The sequence below is a fragment of the Crocodylus siamensis genome, chromosome 5 (assembly GCF_052110815.1).
Source record: "Crocodylus siamensis isolate JL-2025a chromosome 5, ASM5211081v1, whole genome shotgun sequence".
Lineage (NCBI taxonomy): Eukaryota > Metazoa > Chordata > Crocodylia > Crocodylidae > Crocodylus > Crocodylus siamensis.
Window position 1 is genome coordinate 126,915,311 of NC_143399.1, and position 21,798 is coordinate 126,937,108.

General features: G+C 41.0%; 1 protein-coding gene across 1 annotated transcript in view; it reads left to right on the forward strand.

Annotated features, from left to right (window-relative positions):
* The window catches only part of TRANK1 (tetratricopeptide repeat and ankyrin repeat containing 1), a 76,280-nt gene extending 55,109 nt beyond the window's left edge, over positions 1-21,171 (forward strand). Inside the window, exons 21-26 of the mRNA XM_090050282.1 lie at positions 2,157-2,260; positions 5,048-5,180; positions 5,582-5,727; positions 10,145-13,182; positions 16,659-16,760; positions 20,246-21,171. Coding sequence (XP_089906408.1) covers positions 2,157-2,260; positions 5,048-5,180; positions 5,582-5,727; positions 10,145-13,182; positions 16,659-16,760; positions 20,246-20,352 — 3,630 coding nt within the window. The 3' untranslated portion in view covers positions 20,353-21,171. The remainder of the gene's footprint in view (positions 1-2,156; positions 2,261-5,047; positions 5,181-5,581; positions 5,728-10,144; positions 13,183-16,658; positions 16,761-20,245) is intronic.
* The last annotated feature ends 627 nt before the right edge of the window (positions 21,172-21,798 follow it).

Sequence of the window (21,798 nt, forward strand, 5' to 3'; positions counted from 1 at the left end):
ATTTCTATGTAAAAATGAAATTAATAGTCTTCTATCCTATCCTTTAGTGTGTATGATTTTATTCAAAAGGTCATTTTGGATGAACTCAATTTTTGAGTTCTTTTATACTAGATTGCTGACTAGTATGATCCAAATTTTGACTGCCAGGCCAGTTAATAAGGCTTAGATCAGTGGTTCTCAACCTTTTCTGAGGGGTACGTTGAATCTAAAAAAAAATGCTAAGTCTTACTGTTCCCTCTAATTTTTCTGCAAAATAGAGCAATTCTTCTGTTGTAAATAACTTGGGCACAACAGGTCCGAGTGGTTTTTAATACCACAGATTCTTATTTGAAATCTCTGGGTTATCTTGTGAATCATATTTTCACATCTAATGTTGCTAACATTGCATGGCATGGTACCCTTAAAAGGATTTCAAGGCACCCCAGGGTGCAGCAGCACCCTGGTGAGTGAGAATCACTGGCTTATGTTCTGAATATTTCTGAAACAAGCTGGTATCAAAATGAATTCCTATGACAGATATCAGAATGATGCAATGTCTTTCATGATTATATTAGTCTTCTCCTTTTTATAAGAAAAACATTTATAGGGAAGCAAGACCTTATGATGATCTGTTCCTGCTGTGCAAGTCAGAAAATGAGACGGAAGTGTCTGCTTTCTAGATCAGCAGTAAAAACCAAGTGTTCTGGAAAGGAACAGATTGCCTTGTATCAAACAGTGATGCCTTTAACCAGTGAGAAATTAGAGTTAAGAATTAAAGAGTTCTCTATTTGTTTGGATACAACATTAGGGTCTTAAGATGAAGAATGAGTAAAGCAAATTAAAATATTCAGCGGCTTTCTGGAGTTCCAGCAAAGAGCTGGAAGACTCTTTTTTTTTTTTTTTTATTTAAACATGAACTAGAATAAATTAGAAAATGTCTCCAACTCTGCCTCTCCTTCTTGCAGGAAGAACAGAAATTTGTTGTTGTTTTAATGTGAACTACATTTTATTTTTAATTTACCATAAACTTTTTTCTAATCTTTGGTCCTATATTTAATGCATCTTTTCCACAAATAAATGGCATAAAACAAGAAAAATATTTTTGGCAATAAAATAAGGCTTTCGTAAAGGCAGGACTGGTCTGGTCTGCTTTGCTCTGTTAGGGATGCTGACAAATGGAGTAGACATGCAGTAAGTATACTGGTGCAATAAAACAGGTACACTGCTGCAGAGTTGTTGGCGTGATTGTGAAGAGGCTGATAAAACATGTTTTGTCTCTGTCTGAAAATGTGCAATGATACTGGTGCATGATACAAGTAAACAAATATTTTTCGTTCTACAATTTAACTGGACTGATCGGTGTTGTTTTCAGCTTGCTGTGATCTAACTAGTGATGCAAGGTCTAAAGAACGTGTATTTAGCCTTGTTCTCAATTATTTTGTGCTCAGCTTAAATGCTTGGAGAACTGGGTTCTAAAAGCTGCAGTGCAGTATATGCTATGTGTGATTTGATTTTTGGATATTGGAACTATATTGGTCTAAATGCAGAACATCTGAATCTAGACCGAGCCCCATGAAAGTAAAAAAGAACATGCAAGAATTAACTGATTTCCAGTGATGGAAATGATATGGCTTGTTCCTTTTGATATGCAAGCTAACCCTCTCAAGTCTGATGTGATGGAAACAATTTTTTGCTCTGCCAATCTATCCAGAATTCTGCTTTCACTACTTCTAAGTCATTTATCTATATCAGCAGCTCCCAATCTGTGGTACAGTTACCACCAGTGGTATGCAGACAACCTGTCTGTGGTAAGCATTAACAGACTTATAATTACTTTATCTGACCAAAATTTGCTGGTGGTTCTTAAGGTTGTTATTTTAAAGTTGGTGGTACACAGTTTGTCAGAGTTTGGGAACCGCTGATCTATATAAAAATTAGCTGAAATTTTGCATGAGGACATACTTCAAAGGCACTTTTGTATATTCATATGTGCTCAAACTCTTTCCTTTCCTTTCCTTTCCTTCATTCCCATATTGGTCTTGATGTTTGTCATGGATGGGGTTGTAAAATTAAGAGTAAGCGCAGCTTAAATAGAGGCTTTGTCAAGTAATTTTATAAATACTTAAGAAATCATGAGCGTGGTGCACTAATGAACGTAACCTGTTATCCAACATCAGGTGGCGGCCAAATGTTACCAAAAGGGAGGAGCAGATGCGAAAGAGAAATTGGCATTGGCTCATGATGCTGTACTTAACGTGCAATCAAAGAAAAGCAGCCCCAAGTAAGTACTGAGATATGTAAATTTAAATAAGTAGCAGTGTATCTTGGAATATGTACAGAAAGCTAAGCCTCAGATCTGTTCTGGTTCTAAGATGTGTAAAGAAATGCTGACAACATAATCAGACAAAAAATGCTTGCCTTGCATTAGGATAACAACCCTATTTCACCCAAGGAGATACACACATTGTGATGAAAGGGAAGCGTTGTTCAATCCCAGAAGGCAATTCTATTCTGATTGGGGCAGAAAACACTCCCTTTTTGCTGAGTGAGAATTCATGGGTCCATCTCAGAGGAGAGCTGTCTAATAAACTAGTGGATTGAAGTATGATCCAAAACTAAATGAATACTTAGTCTCAACTTCCATGAAAGGGGAGAAGGATGAAATGAAGGACAGGAAAGAATGAGTGATGGAGAAAGAGGATATAGTATTAGTAAATGTTTTCGATCTGAGCCTTCAAGAGGCCGTACTACATTCAAGGTGGAAGCAAACCTCATGAGCTTATTAACACAGGGGTGGACAAACTACAGCCCTTGCCCAGATCCATAACACCAATTGATTATATTCAGCTTGTGGCTGCCCCCATAGTGCTCTGCATGGGGGCAAGCCCTGCCCACTCCTGCCTGGGGCAGCCCCCACCACCTGGCATCGCCCTGGCCCTGGCCATACACAACTTCCCAGCGCTACCCGAGTATGGCTCTGCTTCTTCTCCTGCCTCTGCTGTGCCACTCTGGGCAGCAGGTAACATGGAGAAGTGGTGGCAGCTGTGGGAGAATGTGCCAGACACCACATGCCCAGCCAGGCAGTGGGATGTGGAAGCTGCAGCTGGCTGGCTCCTGCTTTGGTGCATAGGGCTCCAGCTGCCTTCCACCTGCTCTGTCCACCCAGCATGATGAGCAGCTAGTTACCTGTGGGCTGCTGACTGAGGGGAAGGCAGCCCTGCCAGGAAGCTGCACACACTGGCTGGGGCTGGGGTGGTGCTGGTGGCCAATGTAGGGTGGGTAGGAGGGCAGCATGGGATGCCCCAGCTGGGAGCAGGCAGGGCTTGGCACCATACAGAGTGTCACAGGGGCACCCAGGGGCCAGATGGGGGAGTGGCAGAGTCCTCTCTCCCTCCATCCCATCAGCCCTGGCCAGCTCCTAGGACCTTGGGCATAGGTAGCTCTCCCTTACATGCATGCACTTGCTTCCCACTGCAGCCCCCACCTCCCCTCATACAATATACAACAGTAAGCTGCTCATCATGTTGGGTGGACAGAGCAGGTGGAAGGCAGCTGGAGCCCTATGCACCGAAGCAGGAGCCAGCCAGCTGCAGCTTCCACATCCCACTGCCTGGCTGGGCATGTGGTGTCTGGCACATTCTCCCACAGCTGCCACCACTTCTCCATGTTACCTGCTGCCCAGAGTGGCACAGCAGAGGCAGGAGAAGAAGTCGAGTCATACTCGGGTAGTGCTGGGAAGTTGTGTATGCCCAGGGCCAGGGCATTGGACTACCCAGGCAAGTTCTGCTGCATGTGTCCCCAGTCGTCTCTCCCTCCATCCCATCAGCCCTAGCCAGCTCCTAGGACCTTGGGCATAGGTAGCTCTCCCTTACATGCATGCAGTTGCTTCCCACCACAGCCCCCACCTCCCCTCATACAATATACAACAGTAAGACTTTTATTTTGAGCTATTATGCAGTCACTAGATACACTACTCACAAAACATAAATCGGTCAAAAATATTTTTAAAAAAAAATTAAAACATGCCATAGTAGATGTTTAATTTTTAGTATATGATTTATTTTTTATCTATAATTTGTTACAATGATGCCTTCTGAAAGATTTTGTGTGTGGCCCTCAATAGCTCACCAAAACTTAAGTGGCCCATCAACTGAAATAATTGCCTACCCCTGGCTTAAGTCGGGGGACCAGGTAGTCTCCCTCCTCAGTATCAAGCCAAGTCAGGGGGCTGTACCGTCTGACTGAAGAAATGCAAATTAAGTTCTTCTGTAGATTAAAATAGTTTAACAAGTGGTTCAGGCAGCAGCCCACTGCTTTACAAAAGGCATTAAGGTTGCTTCAGGTTTGGGCATAGAAGGTGTCACTAAAGTAATCCTTGGTTCCGTAGTAGGGCAGTAGAGAGGTATCATTAAGTTGAAATGGGAAGTTGGACACTGCTAATCTGAGAAGGTTTCAGAAGTGTTTTCAGTAAAGAAAGGGAAATATTAGTGCCATTTGTACATGAAATGCTGTTTTTTGTATTTTGGTCATCTATGTCCAAGAAAGGTGAATTCAACCTGGAATGCATTCAGTAAAGGCCTTCTAAGATCAAGGAAATGGAGAGCCTATTGTGACAGGAAACTAAAAGAGTGTGGCTTGTTAAGGCTAGCAAAACAAAAACTGAGAAGGAATATATTTGCTCTATATAAATGCACCCAAAGGTAAACGCCCGGGACAGAAAAGAATCATTTTAAGCTAAAAGCACAAGGTTAGCCCAAGAACAAATGTATATAAACTTGCCATGAACAAATTTAGTCTGGAAATTAGAATAGGGAGTCTAACCCTCAAAGCACCGAGATTCTAGAACAGCATTTTCCAGCAGGAGGAGTAATGGCAAACATCCTAACTAAGGATAAGATGGAGCTTGGTATCCTGCCCCCCATCCCCGAACAAGAATACTTGTTCTAGTTGCTTGCCTCTGCAGGCAGCTGGACTCAGTGACTAGGAGGCCTTTCTCGTCCTGTATTCCTGAATTTGACTTGGAATATCATATATGCACAAATAAACTTTTTTTTTTTTTTTTGGACAGGGAAAAACAGATGGAATACATGTCCTTGGCTAAAACCTATTTGGAATGTGGAGAACCAAAATTATCACTGAAATGTCTGACTTACGCCAAAGAATTTCAGCTTTGTTCAGAACTATGTAAAAAATTAGGAAAGGTACTAAATGCTCTTCTGCCTGTTTTTCTTTTAGAGGACTATCATTCTTTCTTACTTAAATTCTTATATCTGTTTAGAGACCTTTAAACATTGTTTACCCGTGCAAAATTATTTTTCATAAGGTCCCCCCCCATGGTGTGTTGATGATGATAAATAAAGTACAATATTTTTTCAGTTGGCTCCAGGGAACTTTGTAGATCACAATAGTTGTAAAAGGAGGGAAGTTTAACACCTTAAATCTTGATATTGTCTGTTGTGTGGGAATGATATTCAGCAGAAGTGGTAGTGGAAGTCTTTGTTTTTCTCTGTGTCTCTTTCTGTATAAATGAAAATACTGCGTTTGTTCTGTTGCTGTTTGAATATTTAGGAGATTTCATATTAATAAGAATTTTATGCCGTAGGTAAAAGAAGCTGCCTATTTCTATAAAAAAAGCCACTGCTATAAAGAGGCGGCCAGATGTTATGAACAAATGCAAGAGTTTGAACTAGCACTTCAGATGTTTTTCCAGGAGGGCCTCTATGAGGAAGCAGGAAATGCAGCAGAAAGGTATGTATGTCCTTTTAAGACAGTGATGCACAGAAAATGCCTACATCAGTTGTTTGACTTCAGTGTAATAAGGCGAGCTCCATGTAGATTTGGCAAAAGTTTTATGCTGGTGACACTTCTTACACGAGTAGCATATTCATTCGATTCATCAGAATTCCTGCCATCACTTCTGATTAATGAGAAAATGACAAAGAAGATGGCCCAAAGCTTTAACTGTAATAAAAGGATGTCAAATCTATAGTTTTTCACAGTGATTTTCTCAGCTAAGGTAAACTTCAGCACAGGGTTCAGGGAAATAGTACCTTTGGGAACCTGCCATTTATTTTATCAGTGTTTGTGGACTTCTGTGAGAGATTTTGATGTTTGAATTGCATAATGTCTAATCCACTAGGCAGAATATCTTAATATGCTTACTATGTGGATGATTTGATAACTTTTTTAAAGCACAGGATAGAAATAGAGGTGCTCTCCTGTGCATTATTTCTAAGGGATGGCTCCAAATAGTATGTAATATTCCCTAAAAACCTAATTCACATGCACAAAGTACCCAAATTAAAAATTTACACAGGCGCAAGCATTAGTTCTGGCATATCCTAATGATTGAGTGATTTGACTTCACGTCCCTAACAATGTATTTTTGATGTCGCTTTTGTTTTATGAACTTCCTACACTTTTATTATATAAAATATATATTTTAAAGGAAAAGCCAAATTAAATTCTGTTATGGTATACTATGTTAACATTGCCATTAACTAGTCCACAGGCAAGTTTTGTACCCTTTGGATCCACTACATGTATCTTTGCCAGTTGAGCTGGCATTGTAACAGATACCAATGGCAAATTGTTGTTGCCTTCTGTATGGATCAGCACTTGAGAGGTCTGAGGTACTTTAGATTCCAGACACTTGCTGGCAGTAGCGGAGTAGCAAGATTTGAGATTCAGTTCCAAGCCCTGGAGGTACATATGCTCTGGCAGGTACAGACTCTTCTACTTGTTCCCCCCCAAGAGGAACCCAGAATGCCCTGCCCTCTCTGTGGTCTTCCCTGACCCCCTTTTTAATTTGCTTCTTTCTTCTCTCCACAGTTATTCTTTACATTTATCCAGTCCCAGTTTCCACTTTTTAAGTTACTCATCCCTGTCTCTCTCAACACTTCTGTACGCAGGTCTTCCCTCCCCATTCTGGCTCCTCATCCAATTTATCTCCCCTGCCCCCCGGCCTCCAGTTGGCAGGTCCAGCTAATATTCCCTTTCTCATTGACTACATATCATCTTCTCCAAGCTCCTTATCCAGTCTTAGTGTTTTCTGTCCCTCCCAAGCTAATTGTCCCAGTGTCTTTGCTCAGATAGTCCCATTTTTCCTTACTGCCTACTGGTTTCTAGTCCTTGTTCCCTTTCTGTCCTACATTTCCAGTACTGCTCTCCTTTCCGGCCAGTCCTAGCCATCATCCCCCAGCCATCTCTCCTTCTCATCGTAGTTCACTGATTTCTGAGTCACAGTGCTGTGGCACTCTAGTGAGTTGCTTTTGAGTGCTGCAGGGTGCTATGCAATGTTAGTTTCGTTAGGTGTGCAAACATTGTGAACAAGATAAGCCCAGAGATTTCAAATAGGACTTCGTAGTGTCAGGAAACAGTCTGACCAGTTGGCATCTTTCTGAATTCTTTGTTACAGAAAAATTGCTCTATTATTTTTCCTGAGTCAAAAAAAGAATGAAAACTAAGAGCTGGCACTTTCTGAGAAGTGCCTCAAGTCTAGAAATGTTTAGAACAACTACCCTACTTCATATTTGCCCTCCCACTCCCAGTCACTGCCTCCCACTAGATTTCTTATCAGTTTACTGTCTCCATCCCTCCCGCTTGTCCTCTCTGCATTTCTGGTAGTTTCCTCCTCCAAGGTGCCTGCAATCATCAGGGGCAAAAAAGAGATGCTGTCACATCTTTGATTCAGTTAATTAGCACAGTTCATAACAACTGAAAACAGGATTGCAAAATGGCAAGTCTTTGACATTTGACCAGCATAGCCTGCAGGAAGGTAGAATGGCAGGTGCAGGGAAAAACCTATTCAGCAACAGACTGACATGTGCTTATTCATGACAGGGTTTCTGGTGATTGTATCTGCTATAGTCAGAGAAGTTGCTGCTGAGCATATGCAAATGTCTCAGTTTCTGTATCTTGACCAGATTTGCACATATATTTTTAAGGGAGAGACATGTTCCCTCCACAAATGCCTACCCTTCTCTCAAGTTTCAGGTCCCTGCCCCAAAGCACAGCACACTGGGACTTCCCAAATAAAAGGTTCCTAGAGTGTTTGAACTTGGGGAAAACAACATATTTATTTCCCTTGCTCTCATTCTTGGAAATGACTGATCCATTTTAGCTGAAATATTGAATCAAAGCCAGATGTTTTAGGATTAGCATAGTTATAATCAGCTGAAAACAGGATTGGAAAATGGGAAGAAATTCTAGGCAACTGAGTAATGGGTAATGGTACTGGGCAACAGTACTCATCCCTATTATAAGGCAGGCAAGGTTCTTTGAGTAGGTGCGATATCTTATCAGACCAACTGAGTAGTTGGAAAAAAGTTCTTAGCAAGCCTTCGGGCGCAGTCACCCTTCTTCAGGAATAGGGAGTCTCTGCTGCTCTGTTTTTTGTTTGGAGTCTCACAACACCAGAGACTCCCTATGCCTGCAGAAGGGTGACTGCGCCCAAAAGCTTTCCAAGAACTTTTTTCTACCAACTACTCAGTTGGGCTAATAAAAGATATCGCACCTACTCAAAGAACCTTGCCTGTCTATGTCCTTAGACCAACATAAGTTGGGTTTTTGGTTGTAGCTATCATAATAATACATTTTTCCCATGTGTTCTTAGCACATCACAGTAAAATATATGGGAAATCGGACCCTGCCTATAATTATTCTTTTTTCAGTTTATTTTTAAAATTTCATGGTAAAATATGTAACAAAAAATGTTGAGAGCATTCGAATAATGGATCTTCATGTTCCATAAACAACATAGTAGATTGACAAACTCCAGGAAATATGGGAGATGACCTATGAAATCTTTTGTAACATGAATAACAAAGTGATTTATTTGAGATCATCACTGTATTTGGGAACATTTTTAAATAGATAGAAATAATTTTCTTAAAGTACAAGTATTAAAATTACTTCTAACATACAATGCTTTGATTTTTCTTTATATCAGCCCTGCAAAATCATCCATGCAAATTTACCATCCCAGGCACAAAATCTACTCCCCCATTTTTACCATGAAAAGATAATGAAAGGCTAAGGGTAATTTACTCACCTGTCAAAAAATATTACTCACCCTCAATGTGTAGGAGGAAAGACTTTTTTTTTTTTTTTCCTCCAAGGCTAAAGTTTGGCTAAGAAAGAAGTTTTAATAATTTATTGACATCATACAATGGTAATTAACCATTAAGTGAATACCAGAACTAATGTTTAAAAAAGAAGGAAATGTGTGCTTTGTTCTGCCACTCAGGAAGCAGCAATGGGTGAAAGATGGTTTACAGATACAGTGCTGCGGCATATATGTAGTTCTTGTACCATAAAGTAGTCTGTTACTGTTGTAGGCTTTTTTCGCTATTTACCAAGTCAGTATAATTTTTCATTACTTTAAAACTAAAAAACTATGTTAAAATGGGAGTAAAGTAGCATGGACCAAGATAGGACCTATAAAAGCTTAAACAGCCTACGCTCTATGTACCAAAGGGTCTGCTGTCTCCAACACACCCATCATAATCTCTTAAAGTCAGCTGAGAGCGAGCTCTTGCAAGTACCATAGATACATTAAGTCTACATAGTGAAAACATCTGAGAAGTCCGTTCTCAGCAGTTTCAGCTCCCCAGCTCTGGAACTCCCTCAGTATAAGATCCGCCAGAGCCTGAGCCTGGACATCTTTTAGAAGTGCTGCGAGACCTTCCTATTTGGGCAACAAAGCTAGGCTGAGATGATGTTAAGTGGCCACTTATTTTTATTTCAGTATTATAGTTTCCCTTCTGAAGTTTTTCTCTTTTCTTACTAAAAGCCACCCTACGCCTTTGTTGGGAAGGGTGGCAGATAAATTCCATAAATAAATAAGATTCCCTAATGTTTTGACCTTCTGATCTTGTTTCTCTTCTGAATTTTGTTTCAGACAGGCTTACCTTGTAACAAAGCTATATTTTAGGTCTTTTTAGAATATGATTGTTTTTTCAGATATCAAAGAGACCCCTCATCCTTATTTTCAGTTTGAGATGTATTTTTGGCCTTTTTGAAGGAACAGCATGGTTGATGTTGCCTTATTTACCTTGTTAATATAACCAGGATCCTTTCCTTTCTATTTTGTAAATAGTATGTTGTGCTTTACTTTAATCACACCTGGTGATTTTTAGTTTAATCACAGCTGTGTTCATTTCAGGTATGAAGAGATACTGAGGACACACCTCTCCATCTCATCAAATGAGTTGTACTTGGCGGCTGCTTCTAAGTACTTGACTGCAAACAAACCCAAAGACATGATGAGAGTCCTCTCCAGGCTTGGCACAGAAGTCCAGCTTGTGTTCTTGAAATCCCACAAATGCTTGGCCCAAGCAGCGGACCTGCTGAAGAGGGAAGGTCGAGAGGAAGAGGCTGCTACTCTGATGAAGCAACATGGGTTTGTGTTGGAAGCAGCCAACCTCACTACCAAGAAGGAATTTCGGGCATCGTGTCTGCTTATGGCAGCCCGTCTCAGTGTCTCAGGGCATTCAGAATTGGAAAATATAGAGGCTGTCTTAGAAGAAGCCTTAGAGCTGTGTAAACAAACCAACCAGACATCTGGAATTGCTGAAGCAATCTTTCTCCAGGGAGTGCTAAAGAAAGATTTTACAAGGCTTAAAGATGCTTTCTACAAGTACCACTCTTTGCTTCACTATGCTGGTATGGTGGAAGCTCTCTTTGAATTAACCCACTGCGAAGCAGAAAGCAGATCTATCTTGTGTCTTGCAAAATATGGGTTAGAGGCTCTTCTAGACTTGGTTGAAGCTTTACAGAAAGCAACTACCAATGCTGAGAAAGAAATGGTCAAGTCATGTTTTGATTATTTTGGGGTCTTGCCAATAGATGGCAATCTTTGCCAGGTGTCCCAAAATGAAGGCGGACACATTGTGCAGATTTTGTCAGATAATCCCCGTCTGAAAGGGAAAAAAATGAAAGATCACTTTGTGGTAGGCATAGCAGAGGTGAAGTCTGCGCTGAAGAAACACTTGTTAAGCAGATTGTGTTTGATTACACGCAGCGTTCTTGGACGTAATTACCCTGATATTTGTTTGAAGTTCATTGCCGGCTTGGATTGTGAAGATAAAACGTGTGAAGGCTTCCATAGACCTTTTTTGCGTCATGAGGCGAAGTCTATGTTTCGGTGTAAAATAGATTTGGCAGTGATAAATGGACTCCTCTTACAAGCCAAGAAGGTTTTTCCAAAAGAGCTGCTTCATGAAAGTAAAGATATTGATGAACTTTTGACTGCCGATAGATATGCATTGTGCAAATCCCTTGTAAATGTTGTCTTCCCTCAGCATTTCCATCTTAGAGTGGTGTCAGAAAATCCAATGGCATGCAGAGAAATCTTGGGACCTTTGTCCAATGTTTCTAAGTACTTTAAAATGGTGTTGAAGGAATACATCACATTTAAGTTTAAAAATGAAAGTGCTGTAAACAGAAGAGAATCTACGGACTTGTTGCTTAGTGCCATGCAAGTTTTCATCTTGTCCTCCAGTTACCCTGAAGAATTTGAGAAGTTTCTTAGTAGGGAGGAAGAAGATTATAACAAAGAACTAAAGGCTTATGAAAAAGAGAAAAGCAGAGGGAAAAAACCCAAGGGAATACAGGGCAGAGCTGGGATGTTGCAGCCTAACAAAAATGCTGAAAATGCAGAAAACATACACTTGTGTTTCATTCGACTTCTTCAAAACTCACTGGACCAGCTGTATGTTAACAAAAATCCAGAAGAATGTAAATGGTTGTTTTTCCGTTTTATGAATGTCCTGGTCAAGAAATGCATTGATCCTCTGATTCCAAGCATAGGAAATACAGTGATGCTGCTAGAATTCCAATATATCCTCTGTTGTGCTGTCCTGATGCGCCTTTGCAAAGATGTTAATTTGTGCCTTCCAAAGAGTTACCTTGCTCTCCTTCATTATTGGGAGTTTTTGTTCAGAATTAAAAAAGGCCAACACAAAGAGGTCAGAGACACCTTTTCTATTATCCAGGACTACAGACCAAAGGACATAAATAAAGCTGTCAGGCAGTTCAAATTCCATCTCAGTTATGTGGCAGAAGTTTTGTGTGGAGCTCAAAGCAAAGACTTCAATGTCCTTGTGGATGCTTTTGGGGACCCTGATTACGTAACGTCAGGGGAAGCTGAGCGTACTGTGGTGTTGTGCTTGGTGATACTGGTGAATGCTGATCAAGTGCTCAATATTAAATCTAAATCTCTTTTTCACACCCACTTTCTTACAATTAAGGATAAACTGATAAGTATGAAAAGACGGTCTCCTTCCAAAGTGCCTGAAAGATTGGTTAAGATTGTGGAGAAAGTAAGTAAAACCTCACAAGTGAGAGAGATAGCAGAAGGCCTTCAGGAGCTGCTGACTGAACGAGATGGCGAGTTCTTGGTCAACTGTCGATGGAGGTGGGACTCGCTGTATTACAAAGGGACTAGTAGTGTACGGGGCATCTTTTACGAGCAGATAAACCCAGAAAGATTTGTATCCTCCTGGCATCCTGTAGAATACTCTAAAGAGTCAGAAATGGAATTTGAAAGTGATCTTTCTATGGAAGAGCGGGAAGATCCCCTAACAGCCATAGCATGCATAAAGCAGCAGAAGCAACAGCAGAAAGCATCTGCAGAGCGGAAGTTGTTTAAGGTGGTTTTTTTAGGGTATTGTTATGTAAAATGGAGAAGGAAATCCTGTTCTAAGCCAGAGCTTACTGGTGTGGAAATGGAAGAATTAGTATCGGGGATCTTTAAAAAAGCAGATATTGACCGAACGCAATGTGACCTTTGTGGAATTAAATTCATCCAGAGTTCTGAAAACTACTTTAGCCAGACAGAAAACTTGGAGATCGAGACCTCTGAGGCTGTGACACCAACAGAAAGTGATGAGGTGAAAAAGGAGGAGAATGAAGAAAGAAATGCAGCTTTTGTAGCTACTGGGACTTACGAAAGGCATAGAAGCACGGATGAGCACAAAAATAAATATGTAGCCTACAAGGACTATTTCAAGTTTTTCAGAAGCAGTGTGGATCAAAATATATGTTTTGGACGGAGTATAATAGCTGCCATCGAAGAAGCCAGTTGGACCAACTTGGCTTGGAAAGAACGTTCCAGCTTGGAAAAAAGAAAGATCCAAGAAATCATTAAAGAGATTTCAGATATGGTAAAAGACATCTATGAGAGAAAAGCCTGGGCTGAGGGTAAGCCTGTTTGTTGTTGTTTTTATTGAATTAATGGGAGCATGATATCAGTTCAAGTATGTCATGATTATGCCAACATAGTGCCATTACAAAGAACTTACTGAATAAGAAATAGCAAATTATAATAAAACCCAGAAAATCAGAGATTGTATTTGATAAGATGGCATATCTTTTTATATGATATAGCCTTTCCAGTTTGCTTCCTGCAACAATTATATATCCTCTGATTAAAAATATAGATAGATAGATAGATGCATCTTCTTCAGTGATCTGGGTTAAGTACACTGGTGAACTTAGTACTTTTGTTACGTAATAATATCAGCTTGTTTCTCCTTTTTCTTGCACTGATTTTCATTGAAATGCCTGATTTACATTAGTGAAAATGAATAGAGAGCCAGACCCATGCTGTTTCTGTCTGTAGAGAACCTACACTGTTCTCAGGGTTTCTTGAATATTTTGAGGGTTTCATATTGCAATGCAAGAGCCACAGAAGTTAACATTCAGGATGTGATTAATGAATATTTATTACATTCTATAATTAATGTCTTTTATTAGAAAGGATTTTTTCCGTCATTGGATGCTATAGAGCAGGTTGTTGCTTTGCTGCCATGGCAACTTCTGTTATGTCTAAAGTGTGTACGTGTCTAGGAAGATCTCTAAGCTTCCATCTACACTGAAATGTGTTAGCATTTCTGCTACTGTTGCTGTAGCACTGATGCAGCTTTACCATTGCCAGTAGTGGGGTGGCACGTTGAATGAGGATGCATTTGATTATAAGTCTGTGTTTTCCCTTCAAATACTACTAGCACTCATACCACTGTTGGGTGGCATCAGGGTGGACAAGGCCTAGAAGGTCATTTTAACAGTGACTAAACACAGTTCCCTTCAGTCACAAATCTTGGCAGATAAAATATTTTAATATGAACAGTATTTCCTACATGCCTAAAGTACCATCTTTAAACTCTCGGGCAATGGAAAAATAAAATTTGGATTCAGTGAGTGGATGACCTAAGAACAAATAGTGGAGTATTTTTTGTCTTAGGAAGAAAAGAACATTTTAAATCTGAAGCTAGGGAATAACTATAGATTGACCTGTCAAAATTGGCAGACCAGTTTACCAATTTTAGCATGCTATCTACTTGCTGATGATGACAGATAATGAAATAACATTATTTCCCTTATGCACCACAAAAAAACCTTGCTGTGAACAATTAGAATTTTGCAAATCTGTGAGTAAATATAAAACTGTGATCTCCACTATACTTTCTAAACTTAAACTTATCCCAGGCATAGCAATGGTTTTCCATTTGCAGAGGCTTTGTGTACAGACAAAAATATATTCATGAAGTCTGTTGCACATGCTCAGGGCTTATGTTATCCCAACTTATGTGAGGGAAAAGTCACTTCTTTTATTTAGAACTAAGAGTATTAAAATCCTGCTTTTTTTTTTTTTTAACACTTATCCAATCTGACTATGCGAAACTTCAGTTCCTGATTTGATTCAGCAGAGATTCAGCCTGATTTTGATGGCCAAATCTCCGAATCTGAAACGAAGCGGAGGACCCTTTAATCTCTCTGAAGCAAAATTGGAACCCTCCGAATCGATTCGGAAAGACTTGACAATTCGGACATAGACGCAGCTTTAAATGTTTTTTCTACATACCTCTAGGTAGCAGGTGGTTTGTTAATGCTGCGATGATGAGGTGCATGGAGCATCCCACAAAAACACTGGGGGGCTCCTGGGCATGCTCGTTAATAGCCACAGAAGTGGACCAGAAGCATTTCTGGTCCACTTCCAAGTCCCCCAGGAAGTGCACGGGGGGGGGCTGGAGCCTCCGAGCCCCCCCCAGCTCTGCAACTGGTGCCTCCTGGGTCTGGGAAGGGCACCCAGGGTTTCCCCGTGGCCGATCACCAAGCTGCGGGGGTGGGGATGCAGGGGGGCACCCCTGCATCCTCCCCGGCGGGCCCGGAAGTGGACTAAAAGTAGTTCCGGTTCACCTCTGAGCATGTGGAGGGGCCCCCCCCCTCACTCCTGTGGGATGCTCCATTCACCCCAACATCACAGCATTCACAAGCCTCACTGGTACCTCAAGGTATGTATACAAAACATTTAAAGCTATGTCTGTGGCTGAATTGCTGATTCTCCAAATCAGCATTGAATCTTCAGATTTGGATTCAGCCGAATCAAATCAGGGACAGTGATCCGAATCAAGTAATCCAATCACTGTCCCTGATTTGGGCTGAATCCAAATCGAATAGGGCCCACTTCACACCCCCCTATTGTCCAATATTTCAGTGAGCAAATATTCAGTGCACTTTATACATTTAGTCTTTCTAATGGCTAAGAAATATATTGCTATATGTACTGGAAATACAAATGTCCTCCAGTTGCTGCAGATTTTGGTTGATAACATTTAAAAAAAAATCTTTCCTGCTGCAAAGCTTTATCCAAAACCAGGGAAAGGAATGAGATTTTTCAGTTAGTTTTGTAAATTTTCATTTCGAGTGCAAAAAATTTGCTAATGGTTCTGAACATGCTTTTACATTTGTTTCCACATCAGTACATTCAAGAAAGGAACCAATTGTCAACTGGAATGTGTATGTGTGAGCATGGAATCAATTGAGTGATGGGGCTTGAGGTTTTACTCAAGCTGAGAATCTGGTTCCATTTTTTGTTTTAAAGGAATTTGCAATAAATCTATCATTAATTAATCATGAGGTCCTCATCCACCAATAGTGTTTCAATCCAGTGCAATTATTCATATGTTAAATAAGCTATTAGTTGATTTTGCTGCAAGGTCTTCATATCTGTTATCTTCACTTTCCTGTGCTGTAGGAATCTATATATTGTAGTTGCTTTATGTGCCTGAACTTTCTTTTTTCTTACTGAAACTAAAGTGTTCTAAATGTTTAAGGCTGTAATGGAAATGTCCATTAAGCAAATGGTCTTAGGGCTATGTTGTGTTTGCACCTCTAAAATTTGGGAAGGGGAAGAAAGTTGATGAGAAAAAAATGCTGTATTCAGTGGCCCTGATGATGTGAGGGAGTTTGGGTTCTACCTACAGTGTCTGCAGAAGGACCAGGCTGAGAGTGCAGGTGTCACCCTGTCCCATTTTTATATTGATTAGCAGAGCTGATTTGATGTGGGGAGAAAAGGCCCTGCATCTTCTCCCGTGGTGGCAAGCTTCATACTAAGTATTCCCAATGCCCTGAGTAAGCAAGAATTCATTCTATGTATTCCAGTATGCCATGGTCCTAGAATACTTCACATCTCTGTCTGCATTTGATCAACTGAATAGAAGTCAGTGGGTTAGTGTGTGCTTTTGAAAATTAGGGTTTAAATCCAGATTCACTTTGCATCAGTGCAAATGACCCCAGTAATAGAGGGAAACTTGGCTATAGCTTTAAACCACCATCTAGCTGTCAGATGCATTTTATGATATTAATGTATTAAAACTATTGTTTCTTTATTTCAGGTGAAGAAATGATGACCAAGCATGTCAGTGAATTGAGCATTTCTCTTGATGAAGCTCATAAACGGCTTGAGGAAATAAAGTCATATATGGAGAAGGATGAAGGTATATCTTCAAATTAGCATCCTACCCAGAAGTTGCTGTGTGGCAACGTTAATTTGTAAAGAGAGAAATTCATTTTCCAGAGTTCATCATCCCCCTAGTTTTCACTGTAAAGCCAAAGTGGACAATCCATATTGCATATGTGTACCGGTAGCTTTGGGTCAAGTGGGGTCTTCAGAACGGAAGTAAGTATCTGCAGTAAGTGAAGGGAGAAGAGATTATCTTTATCAGACTAGGAACTGTGTATTCCTCAACTTTTTTGTAGCATCAGTAAATCTGTAGACTGGAAACTGCATAATCCCAAATCATTAGAAACTACTCGCCTAAAAACAGTTCTTAAAACTCGTTTTTTTTTTTACATCTTTTCCCCTGGGGACACAAAAGAGGGAGGAAAATTCTACATAAAGGAGTTAGTTAATTTTTTAGTTTCATTTGCCTGTGCATGCAACGTGTAGTAACACATACATTTAGTAATCCGTCAGAACATTGTTTTTAGCACAAGCTTTATTTTAAACATGTGTCACTATTGCTACTGGCTTCATCGAGAGGTGTTTTTAATCCTAAATTTAAACCTGTGCTTACCTTGTTAGGGCTGTAATCATTTTACTGAGAAAGGAAGCAACAAATGACGTGTTTTCTTGAAAATCACATTTTTTTTCTCCTCTAAAGCTTTGTTTAGACCAGAGATGTTAACTCAGTAATGCACCTTGTTATGCTCTGACAGTAACAAGAAAGATATAGTTTAAACACAGTGTGGGTGAAAACTTAACAACCATAGTTTCATAGTTAGTAGGGTCGGCAGGGACCTGAGCAGATCATCAAGTCCGAACCCCTGCCAAGGCAGGAAAGAGTACTGGGGTAAAACGAGCCCAGCAAGGTGATTGCCAAGCCTTGTCTTAAAGGCCCCCAGGGTAGGAACCAGCACCACTTCGCTTGGAAGTTGGTTCCAGATCCTAGCCACCCTGACAGTGAAGTAGCGCCTCCTGATATCTAGTCTGAATCTACCCTCTGCCAGCTTGTGCCCGTTATTTCTAGGCACTCCTGGCAGTGCTTGGGGGAACAGGGACTCCCCCAGTGTCTTCTGACTAGTTTGTAACAGGCCACTAGATCCCCCCTCAGCCTTCTCTTGTGGAGGCTGAACAGGTTCAGGTCCCATAGCCTCTTAGGGCCTGCCCTGCTGCCCCCTGATCATGCAAGTGGCCCTCCTCTGGACCCTCTCCATGTTGTCCACATCCCTCTTGAAGTACGGTGCCCAGAACTGGACGCAGTACTCCAGCTGCTGCCTGACCAGTGCCTCATAGAGGGGGGGAGCGTCACTTCCTTGGACCTGCTCGAGATGCATCTGTGGATGCATGACAAGGTACAATTGGCCTTCCTGACTGCATCCCCACACTGCCAGCCCATGTTCATCTTGGCATCAATAATGACTCGAAGATCCTTTTCTGCCTCTGCACTGACGAGAAGGGAGTTCCCCAACCTGTAGGTATGGTGCTGGTTCTTTCTCCCCAGGTGCATCACCTTGCACTTGTCAGTGTTGAAATCCATCCTATTCTCATCCGCCCACCCTTGTAACCTGTCTAGGTCCAATTGCAGCCTATTCCTCCCTTCTAGTGTGCCCACATCCCCCCCTACGTCTTAGTGTCATCAGCAAATTTGAACAGGGTGCTATTTACCCCCTCGTCCAAGTCACTGATGAAGATGTTGAACAGTGCGGGCCTGAGGACCAAGCCCTGCAGAACCCCGCTGCCCACATCCCTCCAGGTCGAAGATGAACCATCCACCACCACTCTCTGGGTGCGGCCTTCCAGCCAGTTGGTGACCCATTTGACTGTGTAGGTGTCGACACCACAACCCCCCAGTTTCTTAATGAGAACGGGGTGAGAGACAGTGTCGAAGGCTTCCAAAAGTCCAGAAAGACTGTCCACTTCTACCCCTGCATCTAAGGCTTTTATGACCTGGTTGTAGAAGGCCACCAGGTTGGTCTGACAGGACCTGCCTCTAATGAACCCGTATTGGTTGCCCCTAAGCATAATCTCCCCCATTGGCCCCTCGTGGACATGTGCCAGAATAATTCTCTCCAAAAGCTTACCTAGGATTGAGGTAAAACTAACTGGCCTATAGTTTCCCGGGTCCTCCTTCCTCCCTTTTCTGAAGATGGGAACCACATTGGCCCTCTTCCAGTCCTCTGGCACCACACCAGAGCACCACGAGCGCTCGTAAAGCCATGCCAGAGGTCCCGCAATGACCTCAGCTAATTCCCTTAGCACGCTGGGGTGGAGATCATGCTGAAGTCCAAGTCCTTTTCTATTTCTATATCTTAAGAAAGTGCTCAAGAATGTCTTTGAGTAATTGTCCACATTAACAAGAAGAAATAAAGTGAGAAAAATGCTTTGATTAGCCATTGCTTTTGGGTTCATATGTTCATTGGGCCTTAGTAGAGAAAAATGAAACTGGCATGTTAATATAAAAAACAAAATTGTAACAGTTCACTGATTTAAAGGTATTTTTCCTCCCCACTCAGGAAAGGTATAGCAACCCACATGTTAAAATGGAATGCTGTTGTACTGGAATTGACTGTCATACCAGCTTCCTTTTACTTGATTAGATATTAAGAGGCCATAATGCTACTAGAACAGCTCTTAAGAAAAAAAAATGGCTCCTCCTTCCCTACTAGTGAGAATAAACTCTGATTGGATGCATCTACATGTGCAATTAATGTGATGCAATAAACTTGAGCAGTTTGAGCTGGAGTCAACTATTCGCAGGTGCAGCATCTACATGTGTGCCTGGGAGAGCAGCAATTTGAGCCAGGGCAGAGCAAGCCCCCACTGGCTGGGCTGACTGGGCTCAGTCTATGCTTGCAGTCAGCATCTATGCATGCACTTTGGTGCAGTAAAGTACTCCACTATAAGATAGTACTGACCCTGACTGTACTATCCTATGGCAGAGTTAATTAGTTTACTGTGCTCTTATACTGGTGCATGTGTAGACTGTGACGCTTTACTGTGGAGCTAAGAAGTCTACTTGGTTGTAAAGTGCATGTGTAGATTCACCTGTGGTGTTCATTAAACTTGATTGTGCTTATTTAGCTCTACTTCTGTTTTCTTGCAGTCTAAGCTCTGGTTTGTGTGAGAGTCGTATTGTAACAATAGCTTAGGCCAGGGGTAGGCAACCTCTGGCACACATACCAGAGCATGTCATGTGAAGGCATTTTGCTTGACGCTCATGGCTTGGGGAATGGGCTGGGGCTGCGCTGCCATAACAAGGTTCAGTGTCTCATGGCTCCTCCACTGTCTGCCCCTGACATGTCAACATCTTACAAGTCAAGGTTGTGTGTGTTTTGGGTATTCTGCCCAAAAACACTGCTGACCCTTGGCTTAGGCACTTTGTTGTATCAGGGCCTAAACAGAAAATAGTCACTTTTGTACTTTTAGGAAAAGTAGATTTCAGTTGCACATGCTTCTGAACATGCTTCTGTTTTGTAATAGGTTTTGCACATGAGAATGACTTGGAAAATGAAGTAGAGAATGAAAAGGAGGCTTTCGCAGAACTTCGCAATAAAAAGTCAAGAAGACAAAAATATAGAAGACGGTAATTGGAAAAATATGCAGCTGGATGTACTGCCCTATACCACTGTCATTTTGGAACGAATTGCTTAAATATACGAACGAATTGCTTAAATATACTTCATATAAAAAGGGAGGGATCAGGAAAGGAGAGAATGTAAAAAACAAAACAAACAAAAAAAACCAGCTATTTTTTTTAAACTTTGTTTTTGGTCATCTATTGTAGGAGAATAGATTGTTTTATAAGTTTTTCTTACTATTTTAAAACTAAACTCTGCCTGACACTTGCCCTGGCAGAGTTAACTTGGTAACTCAGAAGCAGCAAAAGAAGTCCAAAGAGGTCCTTATTAATTAGAAATGAGCAGGTAGGAAAATTACCAGTTCAGTAGTCTGACAGAGCTATAATGCCCATGAGAAGGAAGGCCGCTTCTCTGATTCTAAGAGGACTTTTAAATTGGCGGTCAGGGGTGGACTTTAAAGGGCAGCTTGTATGGACGTGGCTCCAAATAACTGTTGTGAACTTAGCTATGGAGCCTTTTTGGGTTGGGGGATCCTTGATTCTACATTCTCCTTTCTGTTTAATTCCAGAGACTGTAATAGTGAGTACAGAGTTGTGTTTGTGTCTATCAGTGTTGTACATATTCCTAGTTTGAAATGGACATGAAGTTCCCCTCTTCTGGTTGTCATTCTGGGTTTGATATAAATTGTTTTCTAAAGTAGTGAAGTCGTACATCATAATTCTTTCAATGTTAAAGATTGCTTATGCAATTTTACTTGTTTTAGAAACTAAAATTGCCAAAAAAATCTTGTAATGCGTAATAATATTTTATAAAGTCTGAAAAATTACTGTAAAAATTTGCTCTTCTCTCATTTTTTTTAAAGTGTGAAAGCCATATGTGATTGCTCAGTTGAGTAAGAGCTGCAAGGCTTGATTCAAAGTATAGGTTACAGAGTGGTGCGTTCTGACACTTGTACTTCCAGGCTGTCAGCCTCAGCCTGCATTTTATATACTTTCTTGATTTATTTTTAGTGTTTTGAGGAATGTGTATGACATAACACACACAATATTTGATGTGCTGAGAAATTTTAGCGTTGAAAAATTAACTATTTATTTACATATATTAGAATATGTTTTAATAGTTGCACAGTAGCTGAGAACTTTAAGCTAATAAGTGTCTGTTCTGGAAATCAGATACATTATTTTGACAGAAGCAAAAACTTTTATCTGGATCTCTGGAATCTGGACAGTAGGGGTGTGCGAAACAGGCAGTATTCAATTCGGATTCAGCCGGATTCAGGGGACAGTGATTCTGTTTGCTGATTCGGATCACTGTCCCGATTTTTGATTCGGCTGAATCTGAAGACTTGATTTTGAGTCAGAGAATCGGCAATTAGGCCATAGACACAGCTTTCTATGTTTCTTCTACATACCTCCAAGGTACCAGGCACGGCTCGTGAACACTGATATGGTGGGG